This window comes from Synchiropus splendidus, chromosome 18 (assembly GCF_027744825.2).
Source record: "Synchiropus splendidus isolate RoL2022-P1 chromosome 18, RoL_Sspl_1.0, whole genome shotgun sequence".
Lineage (NCBI taxonomy): Eukaryota > Metazoa > Chordata > Actinopteri > Syngnathiformes > Callionymidae > Synchiropus > Synchiropus splendidus.
Window position 1 is genome coordinate 10,099,391 of NC_071351.1, and position 20,819 is coordinate 10,120,209.

A 20,819-nucleotide genomic window follows, 5' to 3' on the forward strand; every position below is an offset into this window, starting at 1 on the left:
TGAGACAGAACAAAGAGTCATGATTGGCCTATCGCTGGTAGATTTCTTTACACTTATAAGGACATGTTAAGCCCAAATAGTCTCCCGAGCTTCACGTATCTAAGTTGCTGTGTTTTTGTTGCTCCAAACTTTCCAAAACAACACTCACCGTCCACTGCACTCAGCTGTGGAGGCAAAGGTTTCGGGGGAACCTGTGGTGGAGACGTTCCCGTGGGAACCTCCTCTTCCGTCCTCTCCTCCATCTGTTCTCCCGTGTCCTGCATCCCCTCAGGTAAATCGCCAACGGGTGGCGCTTCATCATCTTGCTCCTCGTCTGTTGCCGATACGTTGTCCTCCAAACACTCACAGTCCTGGAGAGGTGGTGCTACTGCTACACAAACACACAGAAATGTTGCAACGACCTTTGACCCCTGTCAAATTAATGATTGTAATGATTCAATGTTATGTGTTTTTATAGCATTAGAACTAGTCATTCAAATTATTCCTTCTTTACGAGGATTTTTGTGTGTGTGTTTATTTTTTTTTTTATGAAAATGATTGAGCTCACCAGAATGGTAGCAGTCATTTGATAGGCTTTACTGCCCTCTAGTGGCTGTAACAGTGACAATGGCTGTGGCTGGCAAATCAACTATTACTTCAATTTTGCATTTTAATCTGATTCATTCCACATTTACTTCCTTGACTGATCATATTTAGAACTCCTTGGTGACGAGAAAATGAGAGGTCTGTTACTAAAGTTTATAGCTGTTATCGGTGGTCACACTGCTAACCGTCGCCATTCAGGAGTTCCCTTTCACTGTTTTAGTGCTACAGATTTATCCCAGTCGTCTGCAGTCATTGACTTGTTGTTTCTTACCTGGAGGAGGGAGCTCCTCGTCCGGCCCTAGGTACTCCACACTGCTGACCGTCAGGTTCGAGTTCAAGGGGCCCCCGAAGCCCCCCACCAGGAGGTTGCCATCAGAGCAGCAACCCTGAGTTGGGGAGTTTGGGTCGTGGCATAGAAGACTGCTGGATAATGCTACATCTGGAAAGAAATGGAGGCATAACATCTGTAAGTATGAATTTGTCTGTGTTCATTTCGTGTGGTAGAGACTGGACCAGATGGCATGGTCTCGGGCTGTAGCTGGCGAACTTTGATGAGTGTTTCTCATGCTGAAAGGCCGAAATGTCCCGTGATACAAAGGTGGACTACATCCTTCCCATGTTACTCTCAATACTAAGGCATCCGCACTTTGCTGCCATCAACTGGGACACGTCCTGTGTTTCATGATCTAGTGGCAGCAAAATCGGGACAAGGAGCGCTACAGCTGTGGCAGAGGTGTCGCCAGAGTCATCCATTTTTTTCCATTTTATTCTTGACTTTATTTGTGAGGCGTCTTGGAAGAAAAAGCACCCATGGCGTGTATCATTTGTAAAGCAGCTGGGATGTCATGGAACTTTCCCCATCATGTTGAAGGAAACACCATCCAGGTAAATGCAACATTAATTTCCTCCAGTAACTGTCTATATATGTGTATGCATGTGTTTTTGAACAGTTAATTTTTTTCCCCTTTCTTGGAACCTTGGACTCCTCGCCACTCATTCTGAAGCAATTCTGCATACGACCTCTGACCGGTGACAGTCTACATTTGAAGATCAAAAATGGATTTCGTCATTTTCTGCACAATTCAGATCATCCCAGAAGTGAGAGTCAGTAGTCACTCTCACCTGTGGAACTCTGCTTCAGCTTCTCATTTTTCTTTTTCCTCCACTTCCAGGGCTTGAAGATGCGTCCCAGCGAGGCCAGTTTGCTGTTTCGTCGTATCGGAGGCGTGTGGACCCCAGTCACCAGACAACCTGTCCTCAGCACTCTCTGCTGGTCCAACACGTCTACTGCAGCCACAGAGAACAAAAAGACGAAGAGGGTAAGTGCACAAGCGGCGGAGGAGGGAGGGGCATTTGGAGGAGATGGAAATCAAAATACTATTTCCAATGAAGTGAAGGAACCATGATAAACATCAAGTGCTGTGCTTCCTCACCAAAGTCTAATTTATGTAAAGCTCACACGCTCACACTGTACGTCACTGCTCTAAATTAGTGTCTTACACAACACAAATGTTAGCAAGAGAATAACAAACATGCTGCTGCTGATGACCCAAAAACTGAATACATTACATTTCCGGGGAGAACAACAGGTGCAGCAGCCTCACTGTTTTCTCAGAAGTAGAGCAGGGATGTTGCTTCACCCTCTTTCCAGCGTGAAACACCTGAAAATGCAGTCTGTACAGCTGGAGCTCTCCTCTACTGAAAGGTTTCTTTCGAAGCTGTTATTCTTCTGTTTTAGTTCACGGTCCACAGATTGAATAAAGAGTTGAGCATAATTGCCCCCTGGGGATCACAATATCATCATTGCCAAAACATTTCAGTCTTTGGCTGTTTTAAGCAATTTGACAAAGAGTGAGTCATGCTGCCACTTGCTAGAGACTCAAAGTGGAGCCACTGCTTCTGTGGAGACTGGGTACACCTCAGGAGTTACCCGCTAATATGTCCTCAACTTATAACAGCACAAAGAGGACTTCATGGAGGACTGAAGACACTTGTTAATCCCATTATTGTTTAATTCATAATTCACATATTTGAACTAAACTTATGAAGGGAATTAATACAGCGATCTGTAAGTTGACTAATATGATCCTATCATTTTATAAATATCCAGTGAAGAAGCCTCTTTGCGCCATCCACCGTGTTTCAAGTTTGAAACGTTGTCATTTTGAATAAATAATAAATGTAATTGTAGCTGTTTAAGTCAAACGCAAATCATACACTGAACATCCTGTTTGGCGTTTTCAAAGCCAAGTTGTATTTCAGCGATTGATGACTCATTCCAGGACAAGTGTGGGTCTAAGATCTGAAGCGTTGCTGGGTTGCCCACATTTTGTCACAAAGGCGAAAGCGGAAATGTAGAATAAACGTGACAAAAGATACATGCGTCACTGTGACAAAAAAAGAGTAATATGTGCCTCGAGGAGGTGTTTGTCTTCGGTCACATATTTAGCTGAGAAAGCAAGGATTTGAGATGGGGGTTGGTGAACGCCAGGGTGTGATAGCGAGGAGGAGGAGGAGGGAGCGTACAGTCGACTCTGTTGATTTTTTTTCCGTGCCCTTATTTTTTGTCTTAAGGAAGTGGAGGAAGAATCTGAGTGGGAGAAAATGGTTGAAGGGGAGAAAAGGGACAAAAGCAGAGGAGATGAGACTCATTTAATTCATTGTCTAGATTGGCACTGGGTTCGCAAAGTTCCTAAAATGGCACAGTTAACCCGTGAAACCTGCGTCATCATCACTACTGGCACATATGCAGCGTGGCGAACCGGGCGCCGGCGCAGAATCCAGGTCAGGCTTGAAGGAAACGCACCCAGAGAAAAAAGCTTAAGAGCAGGGGAGGGGCAGCAGGAGGGGGAGAGGCGTTGTCTGTCTGTGTGTGTGTGTGTGTGTGAGAGGAGAAAGAGACAGTGTTGTGAAAGAGGATGGGGAGAGGAGGAGGGGTCAGGCCCGTTGCTGTTACCATGGAAACCACATCCAGATGCTGCTGCAGCACTAGGATGAGAGAGTCAGTCTGGAGCTGAGAGGAATGGATCAGAGAGCGGTGGAGCCCCCTTTTTCTGCACATATCCAAAGTCAGCGGCATCAGCAAGTGCATTGTGGGTAAAGAGGGAGAATGGCGAAACCACATGGCGGGGTAAAATCTGTCTGCATTTTGAAGGCCATCGGGGGAGGGAGATGGGGGGATTCCAGCGAGAAGAGGCAAAAAAAAGGAGAGATGGGAGGGGGCTGTTGCTATACGGAAGAACTTGCCGGAGAATCTGGACTCGCCCAATCAGAGACCAGCTATTTATAATGCATATCAAGTATCTCTTTATTTTTCAAAGAAGGGGTGGTGGTTCACAGAAATGATGGAGTCTGTGTACAATACAGGATTAGGGGGGAAGCACATGCAGTTTTTTTTTTCCCCATCCTCCCGAAATGTGTGTCAAAGAAGCATGAATGCACTGCAGGCGCCATGTGGCGATGATGTGCCACTCTGGTTAATATGCTCGAGCAAATAGGATTTATTAAATCCACATGTCGTGCTGATGCATCACTGTACAACGCCGCTCCTCTAATTGTAACCGCCAACATCGGAATGAGCGGAAAACTGAGTTCCCCATTAAGAAAATCCACATGCCTGAAGTCCGAGAATCATCTTGCAACGTTGATGAGTCTCCAAGTTGGTGATTTTCATTTCCCGAACCAAAGAACAGTGAATTCTCGCTCTGTGTTTTTTGTCTTCATCAGACAAGTAGTTGTTCAAGTGAAGTTTGTGGGGTGTCATCACTTTTCTGAAAGCTTGTATGCAGCTGAGGTATGAAGGAAGTCTGGCTGTTAATGTGCCATGACTGTAACTAATCAAAACCAAGAGTGCAGCCAACACAGAGGTCACAGAAGAATTTAAATCCCGTGGGAATGGCTGTCTCAGTTATTCAATGATCTTGAAGCAGAGTGCTTCCTCGTCTTTCTTTTGGCTGTAGTTAATACATTGAGTGACAGTTTTGTAGCATCTCTCGCTAACAAACAATACTAGCTTCTCTTTTTTTCTTTAATTCAAAGCGCCGTCAAATAAACCTTGAAACCGTCTGCTCTAGTACACACGATCACAGTTAGCCACACACCAGGGCCTTTATGAGCATCATCGTGATCATCAAACGCAAATCAAATGAGATAAATCAAACAGGAAATACATCTTATTTTCCTTTCGGCCTCGCCCTTCAGGTGTCGCCACGGCGGATTATTCCTTCCTCCATCTCAACCTATCCTCTGCTTTCTCTTCTCTCAAACCTACAAACCTCATGTCCTCCTTCACCACCTCCCTCAGTCGCCTCTTTGACCTTCCTCTCCACATTCTGCCAGGCAGTTCCAACCTCAATCTTCTTACCAATGTACTGGCTCTCTCTCCTCTGTACATGTCCAAACCATCTCAGTCTAGCCTCTCTGACTTTGTCTCCTAAACACTTGCTGTCGCTCTGATATACTGCTTCCTGATCCTATCCATCCTGCTCACTCCCAGAGAGAAGCTCAGCACCTTCATCTCTGCTACCTCCAGCTCTACCTCCTGTCTTCTCCTCGGTGCCACTGTTTCCAAACTATACAACATTGCTGGTCTGACCACTGTTTGGTACACCTTCCCTTTCATCCTTGCCGACACCCTTTTGTCACACATCACACCTGACACTTTTCTCCAATGATTCCATCCTGCCTGCACCTGCTCCTTCACCTCTTTCTCACACTCTCCATTGCCTTGGACAGTTGAGCCGAAGTTATTCATATCCCCGACCTCTTTATCTCTACATCCCGTAACTTCACCTGTCCACTTGGGTCACTCTCATTCACACACATGTATTCCGTCTTACTGCGGCTAACCTTCATTCCTCTCCTTTCTAAGGCAAACCTCCACCACTCTAGCTTATATTCCACTTGCTCCCTGCTCTCACCACAGATCACAACGTCAACTGCAAACGTCCAAGGGGCTTCTTTGTCTAACCTCATCTGTCAACCTGTCCATCATGATGCCAGACAAGATGGGGCTCAGAGCTGAGCCTTGGTGCAGTCCCACCTCCACCTTGAACTCCTCTGTTACACCTGCAGCACACCTCACCACCGTCTTACATCTGGCATACATGTCCTGCATCACTCCAACATACTTCTCTGCCACTACAAACTTCCTCATGTTCTCACTGGAACTGGCGGTTGACGGTTGCACAGACATATAGTTTCTGTCAAAACTGTGACGTAGTTTTAAATGGTCCTTGGTGAAGGCTGTCTAGCGTCAAATGAGGAGATGTTTAAAAGTTCAAGAAGAAATTATTCACTGCTCTCAGACGAAAAAAAAAGTGGATTTGTACAATTGAACTGGACACTAATGACAGGCAAGAAAGAAAGAAAGTCCTTGCAAGACATTACGTGAAGGTGAGCAGATATATGACAATAGAAAGACTGAAATAGAGTGGACACATTGGCAACAAAACTCATGGAGCTCTGACTGAGGCTGAAGATTAGTACTTCAGTATCGCAATAATGATCGTCATCAGGAAGTCTCTACTTCAGTTCAATGACTTGTGTCAGCAAAACAATTCTAGAACTCACTCAGGCTTTCATGAAGGTGCAACTGCATCCAAATATTGTTGGGTTTCCTGTGTAATAATTCCATCTAGAAACAGTACGATTTGGTGTTCGATCAATGAAAGTGAATTGTGCTGCAGTGGAGACTCACTCATGATTTATGAATGAGATAAAGTAGTTTGATAAGGAGACTTGGCAAGAAAGCTATAACAGCGCTGTTGAAGTGCCAGCAGGGGACCACACCCCACTTAACCAGCCTGTCATCACACTCTGGAGCCTTATATCTTTCCAGCACACGGATTCCCTCCTTGGGGTGTGAGTGAGGTCGAGTCACATGCTTCAAATTTGACAAAAATATCTCCTTGTGCAACACTGAGTCAGGAAAGAAAAATATATGAGTCAGCAGTGAAGCCTATTCTGAATCTTTTCATGACCTTTAAAGATTTGCAGTGATTCACAAATAGTGAGCAGAAGGTTAATACCAAACAGGGTGCTGGAGCAAATAAGTGGCCTTGCACTTTATTTCGGCGCAGACTCAATGAAGATGAAGTTTTCCTCTCGTAGGCACGCAAGATGAGTGATTAAGTAACAAAAAAAACAAACATGCAGTGCTCTATTTTTAACTGCTAATGACTGCATTGCTAGGTCAAGAGAGTTGCTGTATCACAGTATTTTCACACCTCATTAGAGTTGAGACTTTCTTCAGCCAGAATAGAGATGAAATCACTTGCTTTTTATAGCTCAACCTGAAGTTACTGTTCAAGTGTCAGGTGACTGACTGAGCTGGAATTGGGGGGCTCATTTCGATTGCTGTTACTGAGAGAAGAGGAAATTCATCTGTCTACCTGATGCAGAACGTTCCATTCCTTTTTACAATACAATAGCACACTGACAGCTGTAGGCTGCGATCCAGGAGCAAACTGGGGTTCAGTGTCTTGGTCAGGAAGTAAAGTGTCAGCAATAGATTCAAGAGTTATGTCGACTGGTGGAGACTCAGAACGGAGCCATAGAAAAGTGTGAGACGGATTCTAGATGACGTCTTGGTCTTACAGACATGTGGACTATGTAGTTAATATCATGAGCTGGCTATAGTGGTTTTTAAGGTCCTAGTTTTCTGTAAGAGTGACACATTAGCTTCTTTGGTTCCCCTTTGTTTCAGTGCGGGTAGTAGATGATGCACTGCATGAAGTCACCTTTGGCTGCAAACGCTCCAGAAGGTTCAGCAGATTATCACCTCATTTCAGCACCCTGCTGCACCCAGCAATGTGCCCTTCCATGGACCACCTCCATACCCGCCACGGGCCAGCTAGCCTGCTCACTTTCCCCCCCGAGCTTTACAACTGCGCTGCCATCTGTCTGCGGCCCTACAGCCTCGGGGGTCCGGGCCTCCATCACAGGGAGGGACGATAGCTGAAGCAGTGTGGGAGACTCATGGCAAGAACAGAAAGAGTTCGACTAATCCAGCCATTTGTTTATGAATGAGAAAGCTTGAATAATAACAAACCTCTTTCTCCCCACTCTGGGATTCCTTTGAATCGCCAACTGAAAGTTGTCCTATTTCTGCAGCTGCACAAATCTATGAGAGCTCATGCAGCACAATCCCAAAATACTTTTTCGTCCGGGCAAAGTTATTACCAAGTGCCCTTTTGATGGTACAGCGGCTGAGTTTGGCGTCTGTCCATAACCCATGCTGAGGTGCGGAGGTCATGTCCTTCTGGTTTTTCCCCCGCTGGTACATTTCCATTTTGCATTAAAAAGGTTGCTTTATCTTCATCCCGAGCGCAGCAGTTGCAGTGCCTTATTTAGATACAACTGGATGTAACAATGTCTTTACCTTTGACTTAAAACAGCACGTCTTTCTTCCCCTCCCCCTCTGCTGTGACAGTATATTTTATGTTCACCTTTATTGCTGATATTTTGTTTCCTCCTGCTTGAGTGACAGATCTTCACCCCATAGATACCTGAAAAATACACCCCCTTATGCTTTCAAATTTCCCCTGCTCATCTTTAAGTGTAAATATCAATTTTTCACCTTATCCCTATGATATGGTCTTATTGTCATACAGCTGAATTCAGCAGAAAGAAATCCAACAAAAAGATCCTTTGAAAACATGTTAAAAACTAAAAACTGTACCTCCTCATATACGTAATACTATTTAAATTTTTTATCACTTTGCTCATCGACAAGTCATCCTCCTCCATGTTGACTTTTCTTCATCATCCTCCCTCCCTTCATCTCCTCCTTTACCACAACAATGACCTTTCCATTGATCTTGGACCAACACTGTCTCACCTCTTCACCGGTCCTCCCTAACTTTGTCACCAAATTTCTCCACATGTCCCTCTGATGGACTCATTTCTGATCGTTTCACGTCCAATGACAACCTCTGTATCTGAATCATCTCATCTGGAGTTAGTTCAGCAGGGCATTAGGAAGCTGGAGGCATTCACTGCAGTCAGTACACAGTGTTATGCGGTAGACAAATATCAACCTGTTCAGGAAAAACATTTACTCATTTGAAAGAGTATTCCCTCCTTCACAGCAACACAAAACAACATAACAGTTCAATACTCTTATGAAGAGACATGACGTGAGAACACTACAGTGCATTTGCCTCAACTTTGCAGCCATGTTGACCCCCATCTCCTGAGAGGGGATGATATAGGAGGTATGTCAATATAGAAGCTGCTGGTAATTGAATGAATGTGTTTGCCTTGTTTCTCACTCATCCCAGTTCATCATACTAAGAGGTATTTTAAAGTAAGGAACTCCTCAGTATGTCGAAAACATTCCTCTGGTGTTCCTCTAGGCTTCCTCATGCCACAGGGTTTCCTGTGCAAAAGCCTTTTTTAAACACAAACCTGCAAAGGTCAAGGCTCGCCAACATCAAAGCGATAGCTGCTGAGCGTGAAGCAGCGCCAGTTACTGGCATCAAGTGGGTAAAATGATGTCAGCGGAGCCAATAGGAAATGCCGGAGGCCTGTTCGCTGCCATATGTTAGAGTTGAAAAGGAGGACTAGTGGGTGGAATTAAGCTCCGCTGCTGCACACACAATTAATTGTCTTTTGAATACCTTACTGTCAATTAGTGGCCGTAAAATTCAGTGGAAAAATGAGCTCTGATGAGGGTGAGCTAATCACACTTTGATGATGATTGCTGGAAGTTGCTTTATGACTGTTTTGTTAAAGCCCAATGAGTCATTAGTGAGAGCACGGGAGCATGAGTCATGACAGTTTTTCATCTTAAACTGGAGATCGTGGTTGTTTTCCCTTGCTTGTGGTCAGACCGGGATTTACAGTGGAAACATACAGGTCTCAGTCAGTGTGAAGCTTTTGGAACTTTAAACATGTATTTATATCTTTTCTCCGTGAGTCTCCAGCAAGTTCCGATGGCATTCCTGCACATGAGCAACACACCAAGCTCAAAATAAAAGCGGAACCATCTCTGACACTCAGCCTCTCCGTGGCCATCACATCCACCTGGCCTGCTATAATTGTCCGCTCTCTGTCACCCACACAATAGCAAGAACAAGCCACCCGATCCTCTCAAGACGGCCTGTGTTGGGCTCAGCTCCCAGTTTAGAAAGTCACACTTTATTTCAACTAACAGCTTCTTACAATCCCATAATGCAGGTCTGTCGTTTTGGGCTGTGCGTTACTTCCATCTGACAGACTTCCAACTGACTTTTGCTCCTTTTATTCTTCCCACTGAAACTTTCATTTCTCTCATTTCTGTATCCAGCACTGTTCAATAAATATTTTAGTTGCATAATCCAACTTGTTTTATATTTCAATTAATGTAATATTATCTTCGCTGTGTCAAACACTGTTTATTGATTGGTGTTTTTTAGGGCCTTTGATACATTGTCTTTGTAATACCATGTATGGGAACTGTCATATTTCTGAATTCAAATTTTCCCAAGCCAGGTTTCAAAATTATATTGTATTGTTAAAGATTATTAAAAAAAATTTTTTCAGTCAGTATAACCGTCACATATATGACTCGTTCTACGACTTGTTGAATGAAATATTTTAAATACAGTTATATTTCAATTCAAACAAATTACAAATTACATTTGGAAAGTTAAATTAGTTAAAGTCGAGCAAAAGCTTAGTAATTGACGGAAATAAGTGAAATATTAACGCCGATGAATCAGAAGGAAAAAGGTTAAGATGACACTTAACTTCTAGAAAAATAAAATTGATTTCAATTCAAGAAAAATTTGATTCACGAAGCAAATTCTAGATTTTATTTCATAATAGATTAATAAAGGTGAACAAGGCTCAAATAAATAAACTCCTCTTGACTTCAATGGGACAGAAATAGAATAATTAAACATGTGAATCTACTCTACGCCCCCTTGACTTAAATGATTGTTTTAAAGTGCGACCTGCAAGTAGCTATCGGATAAAACCAAAGGAATTTTTCTCTCATTCTGGTGAACAATTGACCTTGTGTGTGTGTGTGTGTGTGTGGGAAGCATCAGTCAGTGACGCCAGTAATAGTTTCCAGCAGCTTAGTCAGGTGGGCGAGCAGCAGTGTGTAATTTATGCCTGTTATTTCTACAGATGCAGGTCAAAGCTGCAAAAAAATGAACATTAAAGCATGACGATTGTGTTTCTGAGCGTACGACTTCAGCTCCACACTGGAACATTTCCCTGATTCCCCAGCAGGGGGGTGGGAGGAGAGCGGCATGAGAGTCTCCAGGCAGGCAAGACAAAGGCAGGGGAAAAGAGCAAATCACTGCTGTTAGCATTGAAAACTGTGCACACTTGGACTCTGTCCAGGACGGTTCAGGCCCATTAAATGATACCGGATCGGATCTTGCAGCGCGACCAGTGCTAAACAGTGTTTCCAAAACTGCAGCTCCTCAGGGGAAACGCACAGCAGGGCTAAAAATAGACCATTTTTCACAACATCAGTTTGATAGCTGCAGTTATTCCTGGGACTGGACCACGATTCATATCTTGAGTCCAGATCCACACACACAGTTTGGCGCACTAATTTGTTATGGATACACATCGACAGAGCAGGTGCTAAACGCTCGTATGCTCCATTATCCCGTGTAATCGCCGTGTCAATAACCATATCATGTAATACATAAAGGCCGGCGGGGTTAAGCAAAGGCGCTGCTGGCTGGGTGGTCATTATCTGAACTAGTGGCCTGAGCATGAAGCAGCAGGACAGGCTGATTGAGATGGACATTCACAGGTTCAAACATGTAGCAACTGAACCCCAAAAATGGAGACGGGAATTTGGCTTGTCTTGAGAGCTGCTGAGATGGTGATGGATGATGACACTGACTCTCAATCAGGCTGAGTGTGTGTGTGTGTGCTGGAGAGAGTCGGGGTTGGCAGCTGGATTAATGCTCAAAAGGAAGCATGTTCGCTCTGTGAAATGAAAAGCTGCCATTGTTAAAGATATAGTACTTCATATATCAATTATTTTGACGTATTTGAACTGGAGTTATTTCAGCATCTGAATTATGACGTGATGATAATCGTGTTTATTGAAGTGTGTAGAATGTTGGTTATTTATATAGATGTGTTGTTGACATTTACAGCACGGGAAATATAGTCTAAAATAATGATGATAGGTACACAATTTCACCTCATTTGTATTGGTCACAGTTGTTGTTGTTTCCTCTATGAATTGTGATCTCTCTCTGTTGTGGTGGATTATAAAAAACCTACATTGAACTGTGAGCCACTCCATGAGTGAGAGCTGATGAGGAAGTTGCTGGAGGCTAGTTTCCTCATCAATACTGACCACAAACTCAGAGCTTGAGGCTTGGCCACCGTTCTAATGGCACTTTTAATGGGATTGGATCGGAGGGTTTGGCTTCCAGAGACGTGTCGTGTAATGAAATTGCATAGAGTTTGTGATGGGTTCTCCACATTGCACAGTCCTTCATAATGAAGACGAGAGGAGAGGAAAAATGTGCACGTGTATCTGTCGAAACGAGTCCGGAGGAGACATCTGTGAGCAGCAGCCGCTCATCAGCACACGGAACACGACTCCGCTGGCTTCAGCTGCCTGCTGCAGAGTCTGGATCTATCCGTGGTGCTGAGACTCTTGAACGGCCCGTAGCAGAGTCCGTATCTGTCCGCGGTGCTGAAACTCTTGAGTGGCCTGCTGCAGATTTGGGATCTGGCCATGGTGCTGAAACCAGATCCATCCTCCGGTGTCGCCACGTTTCAGCACCAGTGCGCCAGACTGACTTCATTATACTGTCTACAAAATACGATGGTATTTAAATGTTATCACGAAACCCTGTCATACCAGAGGGAAGCAAAACATTCTTTTTTTATCAAACTGAGAGCGCTGTAATTTCCATATGCAATAAAGCAGCAGGATATCTTGATAAAGATATCATGTAATGAAGTGAATATTGATATTAAAAACCTTATTTTAGTTTATAAACTTACTGAAAAAAAGTCGTTTGTTGTGTCAGGGAATGTCAGATTAGATTAGAGTAGATGTCCTTTATTAGTTCCACAGTGTTGATTGTTTTAATGGCATAGTCGCTCTGGTTGGAATTTTAAAAAGCAGATTTCAGCATTAAAGCAAGAGTAGCACCTTTGATGTGGTTGTACATGAGGGCTGTTTGGATTGCATTTGATGCAGGTTTGGATTAGCACCTTAGCTGGGCACCAATTTAACTGACTCACCAGCTGCTTGGAAAAGAAAGTTTTGCTACTCCAAAAAGTTGACAAGCTACAGGAAACAACTCTTCTTTTTCACTAGTTCCCAACAGGGATCAGGCTTGTCCTCCACCTTAACCTATCTTTATCATTCTCCTGGGTCACAACTATCCCCTTTATGCTGCCATTCAACACATCCATCATTACTTGGGTTCGTCCTCTTCCACCTCCAATTCTTTAAACAACACTGTCTGTCCTCTCCACATGTCCAAACCACCTGGCCTCCCTGACTTTGTCTCCATACTTCGCCACATGTTCCTCTGATATATTCATTTCTTGTCTGATGGTATCGTCTTCTCTTGCACATCTAACCCTATTTTTCTCAGCACTCTATAGCTGCATCCGCTAAGTCCGCTTTGCTTCCATGTAGCGAACGATCATGATGTGTCACCTAGGTTTTAACCAGTGCGTTCCACAACTCTGTTTAGCAACTAGTCAAGACTCCCGATAAATGCTCTGCTGCTTTTGCCCAGGGACCTTTTTAGTTTTTTGGACTATTTCAGTCTCAGACCCGTTCAATAATGTGTCTTTGTGTGGTTAAACAAATGAAGTGATAAAGTTATCTGCTCTGTGTGTTGCTTTCTTTATCGTGTGACATCAGATCGCTACAATGGTTGCTGTAGGACCTATGGGAAACACCCAGCTCCAGTGTTGGAGATCAGAAGGTTCATATAGTGTAACAGGGTTATGATCTCCACTGTAAATGATATATATTTTTGTTATTTTTGATGTTGATTTGTTTGGGGTGTTTCAGGAACATCAGTCGGGTAGTCAGTGAATGCACCACTGAACAGAGACAGAGATGCCGTGGTGTTTGTGAGCTCCATAGACAACCGTTGTTTTTCTGTGTTTTCCTTCGAGAGCATTACAAATACCGAGCACCGACCAGGTGTGGATTAATTTCACAATGCAAATGAGCGCTATCGCTACAATAGTGTGAAAGGTTCCTGGAAACTATACATAATCTTGTGAGTGTATGTGCAGATGAAACCTAGAAGGAGCTACAGTGAACTCAAGAAAGGAGGCACAAAAATGGAAAACTCTTTGGGCCTCTAATTCTGCCGCTACAGTCCTCTGATCTGGCTACTTTATTTACCATCTCCTGAGAGGATTCTCACGACAGCCACAGGCCTCACAAGTCTTCCTCGCGTTTCTGTGTCAGAACAACTCGTCTGGCTCTGCTTCATCGTCTGTCTGCGCCACTCATCCTTGATCTAACTCAAGTGTGTGTTTACAGCCACGGCGTCCCGGGACTCCCCCTGCCCTCATCATCCGTCTTTGTTCAGCTAAGACAGAAGGATTCTAACAATGCTGTGATTTATTTCTCCCTTGGTAAGAGAAGACGCGAGGTACTGTAAATGTGGGGTTGAATATTAGAGAACTGGATCCATAGTCTGAGTCCAAATCCTTACGCAGCAGCCAATTGAAAAGGTAGTTGAAGTGTAGCCAAAATTTGATAAAACTGGAGTTTAAGTCGAAAAGTTAAAAATAAGCATCAACTAATGAGCCGTGAGGGGTCAGAGTGCGCCAAAACTTCTGTCCATAACTTGCACCTTTACTTTGTCATGTTTCTGTAGCGAGAAATGTGAAATGAAAATCATTAAACCTACTCAGCTCTTGTTTAAAATATGCAAGGTCAGCAGGAAGCAGAGCCAATTAGAGAGCATCTCATCGAGACACATAGTAGAGAGAAAAGAGGGAATAAAAAAAGAGGATACTCTGGGATAGATCACTTGAAGGTCTGTACATGAAAGAGCTGGAACTGCAGCGCTTCAAATCAGTGGCACACTGGCTCTTAACAGTATCCTATAGACCATCCATCATCCCAGCGCTGCCAGTTAGCAATTAGAAGTGTTTCTTGGCTCCTTTTCAACAAATGCAGCACCTGTTTCTGTCCTCGCTCCATTTCCTCGCTGAGACACCACTTCCCTTTAGAATTTGTATCACTTCACGGCCATGAGGTTTTCCACTGTTAGGTATTTAACCTTTGCAGCAACTGAACTTAACCTGCGCTCTAAAAGGCTGGTAGGTATAACTGCCCTATGTTGTCCTCGGTTTTGCTGCCGCCGCTTTGTTTTTAAAAAGTGTGTATTCATGTCAAGCGTCATAGCTGCATATGTGGTGTGCAAACACAGGCAAAATCACCAAGCATGCATGTCATGAAACATCAAGCTCTTCAGCCTGAAAGGTATAACATGCAGGAATTTAACATACAACTCTGGTTTAGGACGCAGATATCCTATTAGTTAGCACAATGAGTTCAGCAATATAGATGAAACACATTATACTTGTTGAATGTGTGTTGACTGCTCGGCCTTTGACGCCTGCAGATCGCTACATGCACACTCTCTCTGTCTCTCTCTCTCTGGAGAACATGCAGGTGTATGGACACAAGCGTCAACCGAAGCAACACACGGCACAGACGCCGCGAAAAGCCTAATCTGCTTCCGCGGGGACTGGGCATGATGTAGCGCTTTTGTTGTTGTCATTTTCATGGCTGGCTGGACGAGAGCGAAGGCGCCCGCTGAGAGGACTCGCTCAACGATGCGTCCACATGCAGCTTAACCTCATTCGACACTCCCAGCTTAAACCGGCAGAGAGCGGGAAGGATTGTGTGTTATTCCATTACTCTATTAGTGAATGAAAATTGACCAATTATCTAGAGAATGAAAACAAAGTCCACAGGCCATGAATTACGTTTCAGATATTTATTTTAATTCACGTTAAGTTAGTTTGCTAAATACACAATATTTTCTTTCCTAGTTTGAATAAAACGATAAATAAAGAATTGTTTTAATTCATATTGCAGGTCAAATTTTCACCTCTGCCCTGCAAGTTTATTAAATTAACTGATGTAACCAGAGTTTTAAAGTCATTTCTGGTCAGAGCTGTCACATTTACTACGAATTCATGTCCAAAAGATTCTTCTAGTTTCATTGTTGTGCTTTATTTCTCTCTTTCCAGGTTCCGAAGAGCAGCTTCTCTGCATCCTTCAGGGACGTTTCTGAAGTCTGATCTGCGAGGGATTATCCAGATATAGGTGAGACGGTGGGAAAGGACTGTGTTTTTGAAGAATGTTTGATGAAAGACTGTGGAGACAATTTTGATTGTCAGATGTAGTCGATGCACTTTTAAATAAAACGGCACCATTAGTGTCTTGCTCAAGGGCAATTTTATTCATCAGGGATTACAGCCTCAGCACTATTTTCTCTCTTTATCTGGGAATAATAGCCGTTATACGGAATCCACAACACAATGATGAAACCTGCAACCTTGCAGATAATAGACGACCTCTTGACCCCTGGAGCCATGCGACCTTAACTGGTCATTTGAATGAATGGTGAAGGGAAAGTGGGCGATATCATCAAGTGACATTCCTCTCCCCTGCAGCGGTGTTCGGTAGTGGTCCCTGCTCTCCCCCAAAGACGAGTTTAGATCTCATTAGAGGCCTTTCTATGCGGAGTTGTGCATGTTCATGACCCTGTTTAGGACTGGAGCCATGATGTAACGCCTCCTCTGGCGAATTACAGACCACTGTTTTTCACTGTTTCTGGATTCATCTTTCTCTCAAACCGAATTATGTGTAGTTTGTTGGAAGCCAGTGAAGTCTCTGTCTGCAGAGCTTCAAGGTGTCCTCTCCACATCATTACCCCGGTCAATGAGGAAGCAGGACGCCGGGGAGCAGTGCCATTTTATTATCAGGTGACAAAAGAGGGTCGTTGTTGAAGCAACTGAATAAACACAGCGACTCAGAAGTCAACCAGATTAAAATACCCCCTACATGTTTGAGCAGTAAAACGTTTGGATGGCTGTTGTACTTCATGGTGGCTGTCTTTTTAATCCATTTGTGCCTTGTTTATCACAAGAAAGTGGTCAAAGTCAGTCACATCAATAGGTCCAAGTGAACCTGAATGCATCTTCGATTAAATCATCCAGTTTTTTCTGTGACGTTACGGCTGTCATACTTGCCGAGGGAACATCAGCAGGAATGCTAAGAGAAGCGATGACGTCCTCAGGAACATTTTACAGTGATCTCTGTTGGCCACAATTCATGGTACGGCTCTAAACTGAGAGATATTGCTGGAGAACCGCTGCAGCCGTGAGGAGTCTTGGGAAACTTAAGTTGGGGCTACTGAGGGACGGAATAGGATTGAGCTTCTGCAGGACCGACTATGGATGACCACTCCGAATTGTGCATCATCAAATCGAGCGACAGTGGAGCCACATTTGTGTATAGATATCATCAGCTACTGACAGCTACTTCACACTGAGGTGGAGCAAACTTCCAAAAGTGACTAGTGTTGAGGTACTAGGGGGCCATGAATTACAAGTTCGTAAAAGAGCAGGATGTTTGTCAAAGCTTATTTACTTCCCTCTAGATGCTCGGCTATAATATTTAACATCACAGAGCAATAGGAGAGAGAAAGGTGCTTTCTCCTGTTGATCTTCAGCTTAACAAGATGACAAGCAGCTTTTGTTGTACACCAATGCCAACATAATGCAACACAGTCGAAGAATTACAAGCATTGAAAACTCCACAAAGCAGCATCATTGCACACCATTGAGCTTCCGCTTCTGTAGGAGTGTCAAGGTCAAACAAGAGTGTTAAAACTTAAGAGCATCTTCAGCTTCATTCAGGAGAAACCATCACTGTTATTCTCCTTAAAAACTGCACTGTCAGCTTTTGAATCCAGTTTAGAAGAAAGTGCCACAGATCTGAGTATGTAATGAGCCAGTCTTAGTGGGCGGAGCAGCCTGATCTGAGGGTGGTAAACTTCCTCTCCATCTTTAACTGTTGCCTTGTGTCCTGTATTTGCATGGACGCGACAGGAGAAGCAGCGAGCGGCCGGCGTACTCAGGTGCGCCAGAGACCCAGTGTGACATTATTGCATCTGCCAACGTGCGAATTAAATCACCCAGAGGAGGGCCGCTCCAGAAAAGGCGCAGTGGTCAGTTGACGGGAGACAGGTGTGACTCCAGTATGTGAGAAACAGAAAGCTCATTAGAGACGAGTTGAAAGGTGAGTGTTGTTTCCCCCATGAATCAGCCAGTCCGGCAGCCACTGTGTGTGTAAAACTCACCGCTCGTAGGCGGAGGCAATGACTCTTTCCCCTCCCACGCGAAACATCCCATAATAGACACACTTATGTAAACGAAGAAATGTAGTAATATTGATGGGGTTTTTCACCTGCACCCACTTTATACTACGAGGCCCCTGTAAACTGAGCAGAAATCCTTTGGTTTTCTAGCTTTGCCCTGAAGGAAGGTCTGGCTCAGGGGCCACGTGTGGCTGCCTACTTTACTACAAGGTCACTGGAAGCTACATATCTTAGCATACATAATTGGATTTGGTTTTCAATTCGCCATAAAAACACTCATTTAGTGAACAAATATATGCAGTTCACAGGCTGCATATGCACTAGGAAGCAAAGCTTGCATCAACCTCATGAATCATTTCTGAATGTTTACATTTCAGCCTCTCACCTTGACCATTTTAAAAAGCCACATTTCTCCATGTTTTCCCGACTTGGTGAGAAGTCACACAGCAAACCAAGTTCTTGTCATCAGCATGGCTGAACATTCACAGCCAAACAGAGGAAGTAATGAGAAGAACGTGGAATGTTCAAAACACTCTTGACAAACTGTGGACCAATTGGAGAAGGTCCTGAGGATCACATGGCTCTTCTCAGTCATTTTGCAGCCATCGATTGCAGCCATATTTGTGTCTATTTTTCTTCCTAGTATACATTAAATTGTACATTTTTTGGGGGAAGATGGGACGCGACAATTGAAGCATGCTGTGCAGTGTTTTGAGTGAGTCAGCTCAGTCGCATCACTGAGCATCATCGTTGCTAGTAGACAATGACAATGTGGGAGGAGTTTCAATGGCTTCAAATGTAAATATATCAAATGCAGCTGCCTGGGGTAGTCAGGGGATTACACTGCAGTTCTACAAGTGGTGTCAGGTGTGGGATGGTGAGCTGTTTAGAGGCCCAGTGAGTTTTTAACCATGACTTTTTTTTATGAAGCAATTGACCTGGTATGATCTCAATTGAATAGACGTGTGCAGAAAACCGATGAGGAAAATCAAAGAGGTTCTTGATATCTATCCCAGAATAATAAAAAAAAGACTGTACGTTAAAAGCATCCTATTGATTCCTAAAGGGTTTGTTAAACGGTTGGAGTGATGGAGCAGAAGAAGAATCTCTGCGCTCCCCCTCTCTCTTTTATTAATGAACAATCAATTCATTATGGCACGCGCAGGTGGAGACACACACACACACAGTGCACAGATATAAATAATCCTTACAGAAAAAAAACGCACACCTGCTGCAGGAAGCTGAATTGAACTCTAGCGTCTGGGATATTTTAGCGGAGATCACGTGGTGGAGCATCCATGGATCATAACAGTCAGAATGGCAGGAGAGCTTGTCATCAATGGCAGGGACAGAAACACCGCTGGCTCATGATTTTTAGAGACATGAAACGTCAAACGGCCCCATTCCAAACAAAGCTCGCATCAACAGTCTGCACGGATGGATCATTTTCACGCGTCGTCCTACACCGTGCAGAGAAGCTTCACCCGAAACCTGTACGATAAAACGCGCACAGACAATGACGCGTCTTCTTACCTGTGCCATGAGCCAAATCGATGCCCGGTTCGGTGAGTATGTTCGGGTCACTTTGAGATCTGCCTCGTTGCAGACAGCCTTCTAGTCCATCTGACGTGGCCATGGGGAGACACAGCGCTGGAATCCTGAATAAAATATTAAAACACCCAACCGGAGGCAGGCAAGGTCAGGAGGAAGCAGCAGCGAGCCAGTGCAGATTTAATTCGCTCTGACAACAGCCGCTCTCAGCATCTACCGGGGAGCCATGGCTGAGCGCAAATTCCCAGTGTGTGTGTGTGTGTGTGTGGATGTGGGAGGGGTGATGTGCCCCCGATGATGCCCGTCTCTGTCAAGCCACTGAAAAAGCTTAAAAACATACACACGGCTGAGAAATCGTTTTGGGTTTTATTTAAACCGTACGTTTTTATCAAACGCGTCCCCGACTTGCATATGTATTTATTACATTCCTCTTGTTTTTATTAACGATTCTTTTAATTTGCGATGCCCAAACGTGATTTTTGAAGGAGCAATTTCACAGAAGGTTTTTTTTTTATAAGCACATGAAATAAAAACCATTAATATCTAGAAGAAGAAGCTCATTGGCTGCTGGACACGTGACGCGGAAGTGGACGTCTCCGTTCACTCGGAAGAAAGATGGCCGCCCTCTGTACTACTGGACGTTCACTGTTGCTAGTTTTGTTTTCTTTGTCTGTTTTTGTCTGTGTCTGCGGCCGAGATGTGAACGACAAGGTTGACCCGGGAGGAGCAGAGGAGACACGGTGGGAAGCAACCGAGGACGTTGCCGGTGCAGACGAAACACACAGGTTTCCTCGTGAGGTTCCTCAGTCCAGTGATGACTTCCAGGAGGAGCTGGTGTTCAGACCGCTGCACTCTGGAGACATTTACGCCAGCTTCCAATTCAGAACCCTGTGGAAAACAGACTTCTCCAAAGGAATTAAAGGTGGTCTCAATGAAAATGCGTCAAAAAGAAGTATTTTTAATTGACGGCAATGCGTGTCATTGGTGCACATGGTATTACTGTGTAATTCACAGGCATCGTGGGGTACAGTACCATCACTTCTGCTAATGTGCCTTATAGTTCACATTATAAATTGTTTATTGCCTAGCAGTAGTGGACCAAAGTTTCATCTTTTCATCATTTTCACTTTACATACAGTACGATTTGTCTTGGGCAAACAAGGAAAGTCAATGTATCACTTCAGTCATTTTTTTGTGGGGAAAATGTAATTGTTAAATCCTGACCAAAATAGTTACAAAAATGGCACTGAATTGTTACCATTCCAAGACCTAACTCAGGAACTTGCAAATTTAACCATGTTGCTATGAGAGTAAAAACAGGTAATGGAGTGT

At 44.0% G+C, this 20,819-nt stretch overlaps 2 protein-coding genes across 7 annotated transcripts in view; one reads left to right on the plus strand and one right to left on the minus strand.

Annotated features, from left to right (window-relative positions):
* Positions 1-19,852, minus strand: part of phactr3a (phosphatase and actin regulator 3a) — a 29,967-nt gene extending 10,115 nt beyond the window's left edge. Inside the window, exons 1-4 of one of the 3 annotated variants that reach the window (XM_053850322.1) lie at positions 19,470-19,852; positions 1,708-1,872; positions 857-1,024; positions 149-370 (exon numbers count right to left, since the gene is read on the minus strand). In XM_053850322.1, the coding sequence (XP_053706297.1) occupies positions 149-370; positions 857-1,024; positions 1,708-1,872; positions 19,470-19,572 (658 nt within the window). In that variant the 5' untranslated portion in view covers positions 19,573-19,852. Of the gene's footprint in view, positions 1-148; positions 371-856; positions 1,623-1,707; positions 1,873-19,469 lie in introns of those variants that run through there. The other 2 variants (XM_053850321.1, XM_053850323.1) reach the window with 2 other exon arrangements.
* pigt (phosphatidylinositol glycan anchor biosynthesis, class T) overlaps positions 1,753-20,819 on the plus strand; it is a 45,355-nt gene continuing 26,288 nt past the window's right edge. The window contains exons 1-3 of one of the 4 annotated variants that reach the window (XM_053850327.1): positions 1,753-1,904; positions 15,802-15,877; positions 17,668-20,409. In XM_053850327.1, the coding sequence (XP_053706302.1) occupies positions 20,103-20,409 (307 nt within the window). In that variant the 5' untranslated portion in view covers positions 1,753-1,904; positions 15,802-15,877; positions 17,668-20,102. Of the gene's footprint in view, positions 1,905-15,801; positions 15,878-16,462; positions 16,540-17,667; positions 20,410-20,819 lie in introns of those variants that run through there. The other 3 variants (XR_008413015.1, XM_053850324.1, XM_053850325.1) reach the window with 3 other exon arrangements.